The sequence below is a fragment of the Bufo gargarizans genome, chromosome 2 (assembly GCF_014858855.1).
Source record: "Bufo gargarizans isolate SCDJY-AF-19 chromosome 2, ASM1485885v1, whole genome shotgun sequence".
NCBI classification, from domain to species: Eukaryota; Metazoa; Chordata; class Amphibia; order Anura; family Bufonidae; genus Bufo; species Bufo gargarizans.
Genome location: NC_058081.1, coordinates 715,408,429 through 715,425,377, shown reverse-complemented (window position 1 = coordinate 715,425,377; position 16,949 = coordinate 715,408,429). Strand labels below are relative to the sequence as shown.

The 16,949-nt window shown below is 48.5% G+C and overlaps 1 protein-coding gene across 1 annotated transcript in view; it reads right to left on the bottom strand.

Annotated features, from left to right (window-relative positions):
- Window positions 1-16,949, bottom strand: part of LOC122929124 (B-cell receptor CD22-like) — an 88,374-nt gene that overhangs the window by 51,508 nt on the left and 19,917 nt on the right. Inside the window, exons 2-3 of the mRNA XM_044282614.1 lie at window positions 1,147-1,237; window positions 701-1,063 (exon numbers count right to left, since the gene is read on the bottom strand). Coding sequence (XP_044138549.1) covers window positions 701-1,063; window positions 1,147-1,189 — 406 coding nt within the window. The 5' untranslated portion in view covers window positions 1,190-1,237. The remainder of the gene's footprint in view (window positions 1-700; window positions 1,064-1,146; window positions 1,238-16,949) is intronic.

Genomic DNA, 16,949 nt, shown 5'->3' with positions numbered 1-16,949 from the left:
ACTCGGAGCAACAGTGCAGGACCGAAGGATAAGGCAGAGCCAAAGTCAAACAATCAATTGGTCAGGGCAGGTGGCACAGGTACGGGTCAGGCAGTCCGGATCAGCAACAGGAGAGTCAAGGTAAGCAGGCAGGGATCAGACAGGTAGCGGAGTCCAGAAACACAACCACGGGTCAGGTACACAGGCAGTGATAACAGTAACCTTTGCAGAACAAAAGGACTTTGACACTCAGGCACCTGGGAAGGGGGCTGAGCCACTTATATATGTGCAGCAGGGCTAGTAAGCAGGGGAACATTACAGGGGAACTGTTACATTACGGCAGCGCTCAGAGATATCACAGACCTGAGTAGAATGCTGGTCTATGATACAAACCGTAGTGTAATCTAACTATTCAGACAAATTATGTTCAATATAGCAAAAACGGTACTGCAAAAAATACGAATGACGTCCTTGTGCATTCCTAATAGAACAGTCCTATCCTTGTCCATAATGCGGATAATAATAAGACATGTTTCAATTTTTTTGCAGAATGGAATGACTTCTGTTTTTTTTGCAGCTCCATTGAAATGAATGGTTGCACATACGGTCTGCAAAAAAAAAGGAACGGACAAGGAAAGAAAATACGTTCGTGTGCATGAGCCCTTATTCTGTATAAACGAAATAACCGTAAATCATGGTCAATAATATTTAAAATGTGTACCTGTGACACGGAGATGAACTGTTCTGGATTGTTTATCAAATGCATTTGTTTTTTTATCTTCTGCGATTCCTGAATAATATTCATCACCATCTCCTCCTCCCACAGGGTCTATCCGCAGGGTGCAGCTGTTCTCTCCCGGTACCAGTGAGGTCCGGTCCCTGTATTCAGCCTTTGCTGAAGATGAGTCCTTGGTGTTTAGGATCTCTGGATATCTTATAGCATTATATAAGTACCACACAGTGCTCGATGTCCCCGAGGTACTGGCAGGATGATATGTACAAGGAATCTCCACACAGGAGCCGATCAGAGCAGTGATTGTAGAAGGGAACGTCCACCTCTGACACACAGAACCCAGATAGAAGCCTGGAAACAATCAGCAGGACATCAGGCTGGAGTCACAATGTTACATTATATCTGGATACATTTGGATATTAAGATTATGTTACCTTGGAAGTTGATGAGAAGAAACATCTGCTTTACTCCAGCCATTCTCTACTGTTAGTTGGGGGCTAAAAAAAAACCTCAGGGACCCATCTCCTGCCAGTTGAGAAGAATAAGAAAATTACAAAATATGAGATATGGTATGAAAGCTACTGACTATAGGATGAGACATACATGCTTCCTATGTAATTAGAGGTGAATTATGCTAATTCTCTCCATTCTCTGTTCCAAGCTCCTCCCACAATTTGAGACTCCTCCCCTCATGCCATGTTCAGCAGTTCCTGCTAATATTCTTCTTTTCTCATTGGTGGTTTAGTTGCTTGTAGTTTTGTTACTCACCTCCCTGTGCTTCAGCTATGCTCTCTTCTTCTATGTTGGGGTTCCTTGATCTTCATGTTTGGCTACCTTCAGTGGCTACTACAGGCCTATTACGTGGCTGCAATTGGCATACCGTGTATCCAGAAACATCAGTCCACACACCTTGTCTCTAGTTTGGGTTCCCTGCCTGTGTACATTATTTCATTACATTTTTGACTTCCCAAATCTGGTTACAAACCTCAATACACCCTGGCTGTATTTTTGCTTTGCTCATATATAGTGTTCAGCAGACCCGTGGATGTTCGGGTTCGCCGAGTTCGGCCGAACTTCAGGTCAAAGTTCGGTTTCAGGACCCGAACTTGACCCAAACTCACACCCAATCTCCATTAAAGTCAATGGGGACCCAAACTTTTGTGCACTAAAATGGCTGTAAGTCCATTTTCACACTCGCGTTTTGGCTTTCCGTTCAGGGATCTCACAAGTGGTCCAAAACGGATCAGTTTGCATTCGAATGCATTCTGAATGGGAAAGGATCCGCTCAGAATACATCAGTTCAGTCTCTATTCCGCTTTGGAGATGGACACCAAAACACTGCTTGCAGCGTTTTGGTGTCCATCTGATGAAACTGAGCCAAACGGATCTGTCCTGGCACACAATATAAGTCAATGGGGACAGATCCGTTTTCAGTGACACAATCTGGCACAATAGAAGACGCATCCGTCCTCCATTGACTTTCAATGGTGTTCAAGATGGATCCGTCTTGGTTATGTTAAAGATAATACAAACGGATCCGTTCTGAACAGATGCAGACAGTTGTATTATCTGAACGGATCTGTCCATGACGGATCCGAAAAAAACATGAAAGTAGCCTAAAATAGTCATAGTAAGGGCTAGATGGCTGCAAAAGGAAGCAAAATGGGGGCAAGAGCAGGAAAATTGCCCTGCAAACAAACATGGAGAGGAAAATGACTTAAAATAATGTAGAATACAAAGAACAAAAAATTAATAATCTTGAACTAGGAGGCGGAGGTCAAAGTATAGTAGGAGGTTGAGGAGGCGGTGGACATGGTGGTGTAGGTGGAAGCGGAGGTGTGTTGTTTTATTTGATTTTTTTATATTTCCTACTCAGCACAAGGTACGGACAGTCCTGAGGGATCCAGGCCTGGTTCATTTTAATGAACGTGAGCTTGTCCACATTGGCTGTGGACAGGCGGCTGCGCTTGTCTGTGATGACGCCCCCTGCCGTGCTAAACACACGTTCAGATAATACACTGGCTGCAGGGCAGGCCAGCACCTCCAAGGCGTAAAGGGCAAGCTCAGGCCAGGTGCCCAATTTGGAGACCCAGAAGTTGAAGGGGGCAAACATGTCATTCAGTAGGTGTAGACGTGTGCACAGATACTGCTCCACCATGTTGGTGAAATGCTGCCTCCTGCTTAGACGTTCCATATCAGCTGGTGGTGCTGGTTTTTGTGGTGTGCTGACAAAGATTTTCCACATTTCGGCCATGCTAACCCTGCCTTCTGAGGTTCTGGCGGTGCCCCAGCTGCATTGGCGACTTCCTCCTCCTCTGCCTTCGCCTTGTGCTTCCACTGTGCCCCCGCTGTCAGGTGGGAATGCCACCAGCAGTGCGTCTACCAGTGTGCGCTTGTACTCGCGCATCTTACGATCACGCTCCAGTGATGGAATTAAGGACGGTACGTTGTCCTTGTAACGGGGATCCAGCAGCGTGGCCACCCAGTAATCAGCACAAGTTAGAATGTGGGCAACTCTGCGGTCGTTGCAGAGACACTGCAGCATGTAATCGCTCATGTGTGCCAGGCTGCCCAGAGGCAACAAAAAGCTGTCCTCTGTGGGAAGTGTATCGTCTGTGTCCTCTGTATCCCCCCAGCCATGCACCAGTGATGCCTATGAGCTGCTTTGGGTGCCACCCTGCTGTGAACACGGTTCCTAATCATCATCATCCTGCTCCTCATCCTCCAAAACAGTGCCTTGGCTGGACAGTAGTGTACCTGGCCTCTGTTGGTGCAGGAACCCACCCATTAAGCCACTTATGGATGACTAGTGGATGACCTCCTCTTCCTTCGGTGTCAGATCTTTATTAGAGTTGAGCGGACACCTGGGTGTTCGGTTTCGACGGGTTCAGCCGAATTTCACAAAAAAGTTCGAGTTCGGGACCCGAACTTGACCCCGAACCCGAGCTTTTGAGCACTAAAATGGCTCTAAAAAAGTCATGGAAAGGGCTAGAGGGCTGCAAATGGCAGCAAAATGTGGTAAAGAGCATGGCAAGTGCAAAGAAATGTGGATAGGGAAATGACTTAAAATAACATAAAATACATTAAAAAAATAATAATAATCTTGCCCTAGGAGGACGAGGTCCATATGGAGTAAGAGGTTGAGGAGGCAGTGGATATGGAGGTGTATGTGGAAGCGGCGGTGGAGGAGGAGGTAGCCTACACAGTTTTTTTGTTTTAATTTTATTTTTTTTGTTTAAATTAGGGTACACCCCAAAACATTGGGAAATATAACCTATGATAATCCCCTCCAGTTGTGCTAAACACACGTTCAGACAATACACTGGCTGCAGGGCATCAGTCAGTACGTGTAGGCGTGTGCACACATACTGCTCCACCATGTCGCTCGTCCCCGTGATGTTCACGATCCATTTGGATATCTTCTCTATCAACTTTTGATGTTATTTTCTGTGCCTACCATGTTGATCATGGTTATCGGCGAATCAGGGTTCCACGCCGGAGAGGGAGCATGAGAAAGGGAGGCCACATCCAAGGGAGGTCAATGGCTGCAAAGTGATGGAGCGGAAATGTGGGACAAGTTATTAAAGCAGAAGGATCGAATGAAAGGGCCAATTAAAGGCGAATTTTAGAAATTTAAGTCCCTGTCACCTATGCTGAGCAGGGGTTTCTATCCGGCAAAATTGGTAAAATGTCACCTGACAATGTAACAGACAATTTTTTAAAATTTATGTCCCTGTCACCTATGCAGAGGTGCCACCATGACGTTCGCTATCCATTTAGATATCTTCTCTATCAACTTTCAATGTTTTTTTCTGCGCCTACCATGTTGATCACGGTTATCGGCGAATCAGGGTTCCACGCCGGAGAGGGAGCGTGAGAAAGGGAGACCTCATCCAAGGGAGGTTAATTGTTTCAAATTAAATATGATCGAGCGGAAATGTGGGACAAATTATTAAAGATCAAATGTGGGACAAGTTGTTAATGTTTAAGCATTGAATGAAAGGAGGTGACGCGCATCAATTAAAGAAGAATTTTTCAAAATGTAATTCCCTGTCACCTGTGCAGAGCAGAGGTTTCTATCTGGCAAAATTGGTAAAATGTCACCTGACAATGTAACAGACGATTTTTTGAAATTTAAGTCCCTGTCACCTATGCAAAGCAGTGGTTTTTCATCGCCAGAAATGGGTTAATGTCACCCACCAATGGAACAGATGATTTTAAAAAATGTCAGCCCCTTTCACCTATGCAGAGCAGGGGTTTATTCATGGCAAAAATGGGTGAATGTCACCCAACAATGTAACAGAAAAATTTGTGAAATTTATTAACCTGTCTACTAGGTAGAGCAGGGGTATATCACAGCCAAAAATTGGTGAATTTCACCCAACAATGTAACAGAAAAATTAGTGAAATTTATTAACCTGTCTACTAGGTATAGCAGTGGTATATCACACCCAAATATTGGTGAATTTCACCCGAGAATATAACAGACAAATTAGTGAAATTTGTTTACCTGTCTACTAGGTATAGCAGTGGTATATAACAGCCAAAAATTGGTGAATTTCACACGAAAATGTAACAGACAAATTAGTGAAATGACATTTAAAAAAAATTTACAAATCAAAAAAAATAATCTTGATTTATGAGCTGAAGTTCCATATGGAGTAGGAGGTTGAGGAGGCGGTGGACGTTGTTGTGGCGTGCTGACAAAGCTTTTCCACATTTCGGCCATGCTAATCCTGCCTTCTGAGGTGCTGGCGGTGCCCCAGCTGCGTTGGCGACCTCTTCCTCCTCCTCTGCCTTCGCCTTGCGCTTCCACTGTGCCCTTGCTGTCAGGTGGGAATGCCACCAGCAGCGCATCTACCAGCCTGCGCTTGAACTCGCGCATCTTCTGATCACACTCCAGTGACGGAATTAAGGACGGTACGTTGTCCTTGTAACGGGGATCCAGCAGCGTGGCCATCCAGTAATCAGCACAAGTTAGAATGTGGGCAACTCGGCGGTCGTTGCGGAGACACTGCAGCATGTAATCGCTTATGTGTGCCAGGCTGCCCAGAGGCAACGACAAGCTGTCCTCTGTGGGAGGTATACGTCTGTGTCCTCTGTATCCCCCCAGCCACACACTAGTGATGGCCATGAGCTGATTTGGGTGCCACCCTGCTGTGAACACGGTTCCTCCTCATCATCCTCCACCTCGTCATCCTCCAGAACTGTGCCCTGGCTGGACAATTGTCTACCTGGCATATGTGGTTGCAGAAACCCACCCTCGGAGCCACTTGTGAATGACTGTCCTGAAACCCTGGGAAATGATCCCTCTTCCTCCTCCTCCTCCTCCTCCTGTGCCACATCCTCTTCCATTATCACCCGAAGCGTTTTTTCAAGGAGGCATAGAAGTGGGATAGTAACGCTGAGAACGGCGTCATCGCCACTGGCCATGTTGGTGGAGTACTCGAAACAGCGCAACAAAGCACACAGGTCTTGCATTAGAGGCCCAGTCATTGGTGGTGAAGTGGTGCTGTTCCGCAGTGCGACTGACCCGTGCGTGCTGCAGCTGAAACTTCACTATCGCCTGCTGCTGCTCGCACAGTCTGGCCAGCATGTGCAAGGTGGAGTTCCACCTTGTGGGCACGTCGCATATGAGGCGGTGAGCGGGAAGGCCAAAGTTAAGCTGCAGCGCTGACAGGCGAGCAGCAGCAGGATAAGAACGCCGAAAGCGCGCACAGACGGCCCGCACTTTATACAGCAGCTCTGACATATCTGGGTAATTTTTCAGGAACCTCTGCACCACCAAATTCAGCACATGCCCCAGGCAAGGGATGTGCGTCAAACCGGCTAGTCCCAGAGCTGCTACGAGATTTCGACCATTATCGCACACCAACAGGCGGGGCTTGAGGCTCACTGGCACCAACCACTCATCAGTCTGTTGTTCAAGGCCCGTCCATAGCTCCTGCGTGGTGTGGGGTTTGTCCCCCTAACAGATACGTTTTAAAACTGCCTGCTGTTGTTTACCCCTGGCTGTGCTGAAGTTGGTGGTGAAGGTGTTACGCTGACCGGATGAGGAGCCGGTAGAGGATGAGGAAGGGGAATAGGAGGAGGAAGCAACAGGAGGCAAACTGAAGTGCCCTTCAATCCTCGGTGGTGGAAGGATATGCGCCAAACTGCTATCTGCCTCAGGCTCAGCCGCCACTGCATTTACCCAGTGTGCTATTATGGAGATATAACGTCCCTGACCGTGCTTACTGGTCCACGTATCCGTAGTCAGGTGCACCTTGCCACAGATGGCGTTGCTCAGTGCACACCTGATTTTGTCCCCTACTTGGTTGTGCAGGGAAGGAATGGCTCGCCTCGAAAAGTAGTTGCGACTGGGCACGATGTACTGTCGAACAGCCACCGCCATAAGGCTTTTAAAACTCTCCGTCTCCACCAGACGGAATGACAGCATTTCAAAGGCCAGTAATTTTGAAATGCTGGCATTTAGGGCCAGGGATCGCAGGTGGGTAAGGGGGTACTTCCTCTTCCGCTCGAGTGTTTGGGAGATGGAGAGCTAAACGCTTCTGTGGGACATTGTGGAGATGCTTGGTGACCTAGGTGGTGGTGTTGCTGGCAGATCCTCTGTTTGCAGGGTGGCAGGTGCCACTGTCACTCCAGAGGTGGATGAAGAGGCCGAGACTGCAGCAGAAGTGGAAACAGGAGGAGCCAGAGACCTTTCTTGGTTTTTGAGGTGTCTACTTCACTGCAGCTCGTGCTTTGCACTTAGATGCCTGGTCATGCAGGTTGTGCTCAGGTTGAGAACGTTTATGCCTCGCTTTAGGCTCTGATTGCACAGCGTGCAAACCACTCGTGTCTTGTCGTCAGCACATTGTCTGAAGAACTGCCACGCCAGGGAACTCCTTGGCTTTGGTGTGCTCGGTCCCTTGGTGCGGTGGGCAGTAGCAGGCGTATTGTCTAGGGGACGGCCAGTCCGCTTTTGCACCCTGCTCCCTCTTCTGCTGTGCTGGTGGCTCTGTGCGTCCACCGCCTCTTCCTCCGAACTACACAGGTCACTCGCATGACCTTGATTCCATGTGGGGTCGAGGACCTTATCATCCTCCACATCATCTTCGACCCAGTCTTCACCCTTGTCCTCCTTGTCGGTCTGCACACTTTCGAAAGCCACAGCAGTTGGCACCTGTGTTTTTGTCATCATCCGAGACGTGCTGGGTGGTCCTCCCATGTACTCATCTTGAAACATAAGTGGTTGGGCATCGGTGCACCCAATCTCTTCCACTGCTGGGGCAGGGCTAGATGGAAGGCCCTGGGAAACCCTGCTAGCAGAGTCATTTAAAAGCAGAAGAGACTGCTGCATGACTTGGGGCTCAGACTGCTTGGCTGATTTGCAAGGGGGTGAGGTGAAAGACTGATGGACTGTCACAAGGGTGTCAAGAGCCACGTCTGACTCCGTTATACCCGGGGTCAGGAAGTCGCAGCGGGTGGCTGCGCGCTCTATGTCTAAAGATCGCGCTGTTTCTTAAAGGTAGCTTTCTGTGTTTGCCTTGCAATCCTTTTTGTCTCACTCAGGGATCCGTAGCTTCTTCTCCTCAGCTGTTTCTTGTCTGGCACTCCCAACCTCCTTATATTCCCCTCTCCCACTTCTCTGGTTGCCAGATATAGAGCTTCCTGCCTGGACTTCTATACTGACCCATTGGAGCTGTGTAGTTGTTATTCCTGGTTGTCGTACCAGAGCATTACCCTCCGGATCCCTGTTGGCCTTTTGTTGTCCGCTGTTGTCGCCCACCTGGGATTATATGTTTCGTCAGTATTGTCTGTCCTCTCCCTGGTGTTTTCCTTTAGTGTTAGTGGTGCGGACTAGTGTTCCCACCGCCCTATTCACTACTTAGGGCTCATCTTAAGGAAAGCCAGGGTTTAGGCACGTGATCGCCGTACGGGTGAGAAACCCGTCTAGGGACGTCAGGGCATTCAGGTGCCAGCCTCAAGGTGAGTTAGGGGTCACCATCTTTCCCTCTCCCTTGGACAGGGCCTTCCCTTTTCCCTCCCTTTGCGTCACGTATGTGATCGGCAAGCCTGTTGTGATATTATATCTGGCCCTTATTTTGTGTAGAAAAAAAATAAAATAAAAAAATAATAACTTTTTTTTGTTTTCCCCTTTCTCTGCCTATTTAGAATCCAGCATGGATCCTAATGCCGCTTTGACAAAGCAACTTCAAGGCCTGTCTTTGGAGGTGGCAGGATTGAAGGCGTCGGTCCTCCAGCAACAGCAGCAATTGCAGCAGACCGCAAGTCCAGCAGTTGCTCCGGAACCCAGGATTGTTCTTCCTGACATATTTTCTGGGGGAAGGGACAAATTTGTGACGTTCCGTGAGGCCTGTTAGTTATATTTTAGGCTGCGCCCCTACTCATCTGGTAATGAAGAACAGCGGGTGGGGATTGTTACTTCCCTGCTTCAGAGGGACCCGCAATCCTGGGCGTTCTCTTTACCCACTGATTCCCCGACTCTCCGGTCTGTGGAGGAAATTTTCGGGGCCTTGGGTCTCATATATGATGACCCTGACCGAGTTGCCCTGGCTGAGTCGAAGTTACGGAGACTTTTACAGGGAGATCGGCCAGCAGAGGAGTATTGCTCAGAGTTCCGTAGGTGGGCTACGGATACCCAGTGGAACGATCCAGCTCTCAGGAGTCAGTTTTGCTCTGGGTTATCCGAAAGGGTTAAGGATGCGCTTGCGCTGTATGAGACCCCCTTTTCCCTCGATGCTGTTATGTCCCTTTCTATCAGAATAGATAGACGTCTTAGGGACAGATTGAAAGATCCTGAGCAATTAGTAACCCCTCCCAAGCAGCAGCTAGTCTGTTCGGACTTAGACGAGCCTATGCAGCTAGGAGGAACTACTCGTCAGGTCCGTCCTCCTGAGGCTCGCCGTAGGCGTGGGGTTTGTTTTTTCTGTGGGGGGAGGGGTAATTTCATTAATGTATGTCCTTCCATGCTCAAAAACAAAAGACCGTCGGAAAACTACTAGCCCCAGGCTGTGTGGAGGATGTCAGCCGGGGGGTATACGTTTCCTCCATACGAACATCTCAATTTGTGTTGCCAGCGGTTGTTGTTTTTGGTGTTAAGACGGAGATTATTTCTTTCTTCCTAGACAGTGGAGCAGGAGAAAATTTGATAGATGCCCAGTTTGCCCAGACTATGGGTTTGTCTTTCTGTACGCTACAGAGACCTATTCCCATTTTCGCTATTGACTCTGCTCCTCTGTCTCAGAGAAACCTTACTCACATTGTCCATAACTTACACCTTCGGGTAGGGGACCACCATAACGAGTGTCTTTCATGTTATGTTCTGGAGGGCCTTCCCTCTCCTGTGGTATTGGGTCTTCCCTGGTTGGTAGCGCACAATCCAGTGGTGGATTGGCAGGCCAGGGAGATATTGCAGTGGAGTGAGCATTGCAGAGAAAATTGCCTAAATAGCAATTGCTTAGTCGCCTCCATAGCTACTCTACCTACATTTGTTTCAGACTTTGAGGACGTTTTCTCTGAAAAGGGGTGTCAGAAGTTACCACCTCACCGTCCTTATGATTGCCCGGTTAACCTGATTCCCGCTGCAAAATTACCCAAGACCAGGTTATATAATCTTTCAGGTCCTTAGAGACAAGCCATGAAAGATTATATCTCCGAGAGCTTGACTAAGGGACACATCAGATCCTCTTCATCACCCGTGGCTGCAGGGTTTTTCTTTGTTAAAAAGAAAGATGGGGGCCTGCGTCCTTGCCTAGATTTCCGCGAACTAAACCGGATAACCATCCGAGACCCATACCCTCTTCCTCTCATTCCTGAACTGTTTAATCAGATTGCGGGTGCTAGGTGGTTCTCCAAACTCGATCTTAGGGGGGCCTACAATCTGATTCGTATCGAGGAAGGGGATGAGTGGAAGACAGCTTTTAACACCCCTGAGGGGCATTATGAAAATCTAGTCATGCCTTTCGGTCTGACCAATGCCCCTGCTGTCTTCCAACATTTCGTTAATGATATTTTTAGTCATCTTATCGGCAGGTTTGTGGTGATATACCTAGATGATATTTTAATTTACTCGTCTGATCTGAAGACACACGAGGTACATGTCAGACAGGTACTGCAAGTCCTACGGACAAATAAATTATGTACGAAAATTGAAAAGTGTGTTTTCGCAGTTCAGGAAATACAGTTCCTGGGATACCTATTATCTGCTTCAGGTTTCTGTATGGATCCTAGGAAAGTCCAGGCAATTCTAGATTGGGATCTTCCTGAGAACCTTAAAGCACTGCAACGGTTCTTGGGTTTTGCAAATTTCTATAGAAAATTCATTAAATATTATTCTGTGATTGTCAAACCCCTTACTGACATGACTAGGAGGTGACTGATTTTTCTAGATGGTCTGACGCTGCCAAAATGGCATTTTCCTCTCTAAAAGAGAGTTTTACCTCGGCACCTGTACTAGTCCAACCTGATGTCTCCCAGCCTTTTATTGTTGAAGTAGATGCGTCAGAGGTGGGAGTGGGGGCTGTACTGTCTCAGGATCCGTTTCCTGGCAAATGGTGTCCTTGTGCTTTACTTTCTAAAAAACTATCTGCAGCGGAGAAGAATTATGATATTGGCAATAGGGAATTATTAGCTATTAAACTAGCGTTTAAAGAATGGCGTAACTTTTAGAGGGCGCAATCCACCCCGTCACGGTGATTACGGACCACAAAAACCTTCTGTACCTCGAATCAGCTAAGCGTCTCACCCCTAGACAAGCTAGGTGGTCTCTATTTTTTACCAGGTTTAACTTTTTCATCACCTATCGTCCTGGGGCAAAAAATACCAAGGCTGATGCATTATCTCGTAGTTTCCATGGAGGGGGTAATGTGGGTGATCCGGTACCCATTCTACAAAGAGGAGTGGTTGTCTCTGCTGTACACTCTGTTCTGGAGGGAAAGGTGTTAGAGGCCCAGGGGGACGCCCCGGTCTCTTGTCCCTCAGGGAAATTGTACCGTTAAAACTGCGTCTCAAATTATTAAAGGAACATCATAATTTGCCACTTGCTGGGCACCCAGGTAGTGAAGCAACCTTGGAGCTATTGTCTCGTTGTTTTTGGTGGCCAAGGTTGCGTCAGGATGTAATGGATTTTGTGTCTACTTGTTCTACTTGTGCACGCGCTAAAGTGTCTCATACACGTCCTGCAGGGTCTTTATTGCCACTTGTCATTCCCAATAGGCCATGGACACATCTGTCTATGGATTTTATCACTGACTTACCTTTGTCTGCGGGTAAAATAGTTATCTTGGTAGTAGTGGACAGGTTTAGAAAAATGGTACACTTTATTGCGTTACCCGCACTACCTAATGCTAAGACTCTTGCTCAGGTATTCATCAGTGAAATCGTGAAGCTTCACGGGGTCCCTTCTGATGTGGTTTCGGATCGGGGAACCCAGTTTATTTCTAAGTTTTGGAAAGCTTTTTGTTCCCGTTTGGGGGTACACTTGTCCTTTTCCTCAGCTTTCCATCCCCAGTCGAATGGACAGACTGAGCGTACCAACCAAAACCTTGAGACATACCTAAGGTGTTTTGTGTCTGAAAACCAAGAGGTGTGGTCATAATATTTACCGTTAGCTGAGTTTGCTATAATCGCCGTCAGGAATCCACTGGCAAGTCACCATTTCTTGGTGCATATGGTTTTCATCTCCAATTCTGTACTTTCAAAGAGGGGGGGGCGGTCTTATGAGGTTGCCGAAGAGGAACCCTGGGTCAGGAAGTCGCAGCGGGTGGCTGCGCGCTCTATGTCTAAAGATTGCGCTGTTTCTTAATAGTAGCTTTCTGTGTTTGCCTTGCAATCCTTTTTGTCTCACTCAGGGATCCGTAGCTTCTTCTCCGGCACTCCCAACCTCCTTATATTCCCCTCTCCCACTTCTCTTGTTGCCAGATTGGAGCTGTGTAGTTGTTATTCCTGGTTGTCATACCAGAGCATTACCCTCCGGATCCCTGTTGGTCTTTTGTTGTCCCCCACCTGGGATTATATGTTTCGTCAGTATTGTCTGTCCTCTCCCTGGTGTTTTCCTTTAGTGTTAGTGGTGTGGACTAGTGTTCCCACCGCCCTATTCACTACTTAAGGAAAGCCAGGGTTTAGGCATGTGATCGGCGTACGGGTGAGAAACCCGTCTAGGGACGTCAGGGCAGTCAGGTGCAGGGCCGGACTGGCCTACCAGGAAAATTCCCGCTAGGCAGGTAACCTTGACTGCCGCACAGCCGCCCGTGCCGACAGCAGGGAGGCTCCGTGGCTGGTGCAGTATATTACACAGAGTGACTGACAGAGAGAGGAGCCAGCCAGCAACTTGCACACTTCTCATTTACAAGAGGATGTGTCTGGGATTCAAACCCATGACCTTCTGTATCAAAGGCAAAGCACTTACCCACACAGCCATAAGAGCTGCAATGCCTCTGACTGAAAAAATATGAGACTTCTACTGTTATAGCTGGCTAAGTGTACATCATATATAGAGATATAGCAGAGCTGAGTGTGCTGGGACAGCTGTCATATAGAGACATAGCAGTGCTGAGTGTGTTAGGGCAGCTGTCATGTGTATAGATGTACACTTAGCCAGCTATAACAGTAGAAGTCTCATATTTTTTCAGTCAGAGGCATTGCAGCTTTTATGGCTGTGTGGGTAAGTGCTTTGCCTCTGATACAGAAGGCCGTGGGTTCAAAACTCAGCAGAAATACAGGCTAAATTAGAATACACAAGCACTGACTCCATATATGGACATACAGGGCGGGACACAGGAAGAGGCTGCATCGCATCGCTGACATGGAGGTAAGTATAAGTGTTTTTTCTAATACCCGACTGTTACTGCCATGGGGGGGAGCAGGAGGCACTTGATACTGGCACATGGGGGGTTTGGCACTATGATACTGGCACACGGGGGAAAGGAGAGAGGCACCTCATACTGGCACATGGGGGGAGGGGGGTTGGCACCTGTTACTGGCACATGGGGGGGTTGGCACTATGATACTGGCACATGGGGGGGAAGGAGAGAGGCACTTGATACTGGCACATGGGGGGAGGAGAGAGGCACTTGATACTGGCACATGGGGGGAGGAGAGAGGAACTTGATACTGGCACTTTTGGGGGGGGGAGATGTCACTATGATACTGGGACATGGGGGGAGGAGAGAGGCACTTGATACTGGCACATGGGGGGGGTTGGCAATTGATACTGGCACATGGGGGGGTTAGAACTATGATACTGGCACATTGGGGGGTTTGGCACTTGATACTGGCACATGGAGGGGTTTGGCACTATGATACTGGCACATGGGGGGTGGGAAGGAGAGAGGCACTTGATACTGGCACTTTTGGGGAGTGGGGAGATGGCACTATGATACTGGCACATGGGGGGGTTTGGCACTTGATACTGGCACATGGGGGGGTTTGGCACTTGATACTGGCACATGGGGGGTTTGGCACTATGATACTGGCACATGAGGGATGGGAAGGATAGAGGCACTTGATACTGGCATTTTTTTGGGGGGAGATGGCACAATGATACTGGCACATAGGGGGGAGGCACTTGATACTGGCACTTTATTTTGGGGGGGGGGGAAATGGCACTATGATACTGGGACATGGGGGGGTTGGCACTATGATACTGGCACATGGGGGTGGGAAGGAGAGAGGCACTTGATACTGGCACTTTTTTGGGGAGAGATGGCACTATAAAACTGGCACATGGGGGGGAGGAGAGAGGCATTTAATACTGGCACATTGGGGAGGAGATGGCACTATGATACAGGCACATGGGGGAGGAGAGAGGCACTTAATACTGGCACATGGGGGTGGGAAGGAGAGAGGCACTTGATACTGGCACTTTTTGGGGGGGAGATGGCACTATGATACTGGCACATGGGGGGGAGGCACTTAATACTAGAACATTGGGGGGGAGATGGCACTATGATACTGGCACATGGGGGGAGAGAGGCACTTGATACTGGCACTTTTTTTGGGGGGGAGATGGCACTATGATACTCGGACATGGGGGGGAGAGAGGCACTTGATACTGGCACATGGGGGGAGAGAGGCACTTGATACTGGCACTTTTTTTGGGGGGGGGGGTGGCACTATGAAACTCAGACATGGGGGGAGGAGAGAGGCACTTGATACTGGCACATGGGGGGGTTTGGCACTATGATACTGGCATGTGGGGGGTGGGAAGGAGAGAGGCACTTGATACTGGCACATTGGGGGGAGATGGCACTATGTTACTGGGACATGTGGGGGGGGGTGAGAGGCACTTGATACTGGCACATGATGGGGGGCATCTATAGGGGCACTTACTGGCACATTATTGGGGGGCATTATGGGGGACCATTTTCTACCGCACCGGGTGACACCAGCCCTAGCAACGCCACTGGACTGCAGAGCTGTCAGGGCTGTGTGTCAGGTAGGAGGCTGAGTACAGAGAGGCTGGTGATTTTCAATATCAATAGGAGTTTCAATAAGAGAGCCATTGTTTCAGCAGTAAAGAAAGACTTTGCATAAAAAGACAGTTATGTGCGTGGTTTAGGATACATGAGGGGACATTAATAAAGTAATGCTGTGACACATAGGGCCATGAGAGGGGCCAGCATAATATGCTATATGTGTGTCATTCACACATATAGCATCTTATGCTGGCCCCCCTCATGACCCTATGTGTCATAGCACACATCCCCCATAACAAGTGCCATCCACAGATCCCCATAACAGTGCCAACCACAGATCCTTCATAACAGTGCCAACCACAGATCCCCATAAAAGTGCCAACCACAGATCCTTCATAACAGTGCCAACCACAGATCCCCATAAAAGTGCCAACCACAGATCCTTCATAACAGTGCCAACCAAGATCCCCCATAACAGTGCCATTCACAGATCCCCTCCATAACAGTGCCATCCACAGATCCCCTCCATAACAGTGTCATCCACAGATCCCCTCCATAACAGTGTCATCCACAGATCCCCTCCATAACAGTGTCATCCACAGATCCCCTATAACAGTGTCATCCACAGATCCCCCATAATAGTGCCATCCACAGATCCTTCATAACAGTGCCAACCACAGATCCTTCATACAGTGCCATCCACAGATCCTTCATAACAGTGCCATCCACGGATCCCCAATAACAGTGCCTTCCACAGATCCTTCATAACAGTGCCAACCACAGATCCCCTCCATAACAGTGTCATCCATAGATCCCCTCCATAACAGTGTCATCCACAGATCCCCTTGATAACAGTGTCATCCACAGATCCCCCATAACAGTGTCATCCACAGATCCCCCATAACAGTGTCATCCACAGATCCCCTCCATAACAGTGTCATCCACAAACCACTATAACAGTGTCATCCACAGATCCCCTCCATAACAGTGTCATCCACAGATCCCCTCCATACCAGTGTCATCCATAGATCCCCTCCATAACAGTTTCATCCATAGATCCCCTCCATAACAGTGTCATTCATAGATCCCCATAACAGTGCCATCCACAGATCCCCCATAACACTGCAAATAGACCTCTAGCACAATTCCCTTAAAATATTGCATCGCATATCGTTATCGCATCCTGTTTGGGAAAAGCTGGTCTACTGTGATAATATAAACAATGGGGGTTCTACAAAAGAGCTATCGTGGGGCAAAATTAATATTCGTGTTTACAGACGTGTTTTAAAATGAATGCTTTCGCCTTTTATAAACCATATATAAAGTAAATAATGACGCAATGCTGTGGGGCTGGTATGCAACTTTTTCCAGGGCTGGTTTTTATCCCCAGTCCGGCCCTGGTCAGGTGCCAGACTCAAGGTGAGTTAGGGGTTACCATCTTTCCCTCTCCCTTGGACAGGGCCTTCCCTTTTCCCTCCCTTTGCGTCACGTATGTGATCGGCACGCCGGTCGTGATATGGACATCAGCTGCAGGTGCCATGCAGGTGCCATTTCTGATCTTTCAGCAGGAGACTGGGTGGGAGACAATGTTAAGGAACTGGAGGCACTGTCAGCAACGCAATCTACTATCGCCTGTACTTGTTCAGGCCCCACCGTTCATAGAACCGCATTAGGCCCGACCAAATACCGCTGCAGGTTCTGTCGCCTACTCGCACCTGAGGAAGGGGTTTCACTTGTGCGTGTAGCTGGCACAGATTGACCACGTCCTCTCCCTGCAACAGGAGCTCCACCAGCAGCACCACGACCGGGGCCACGTC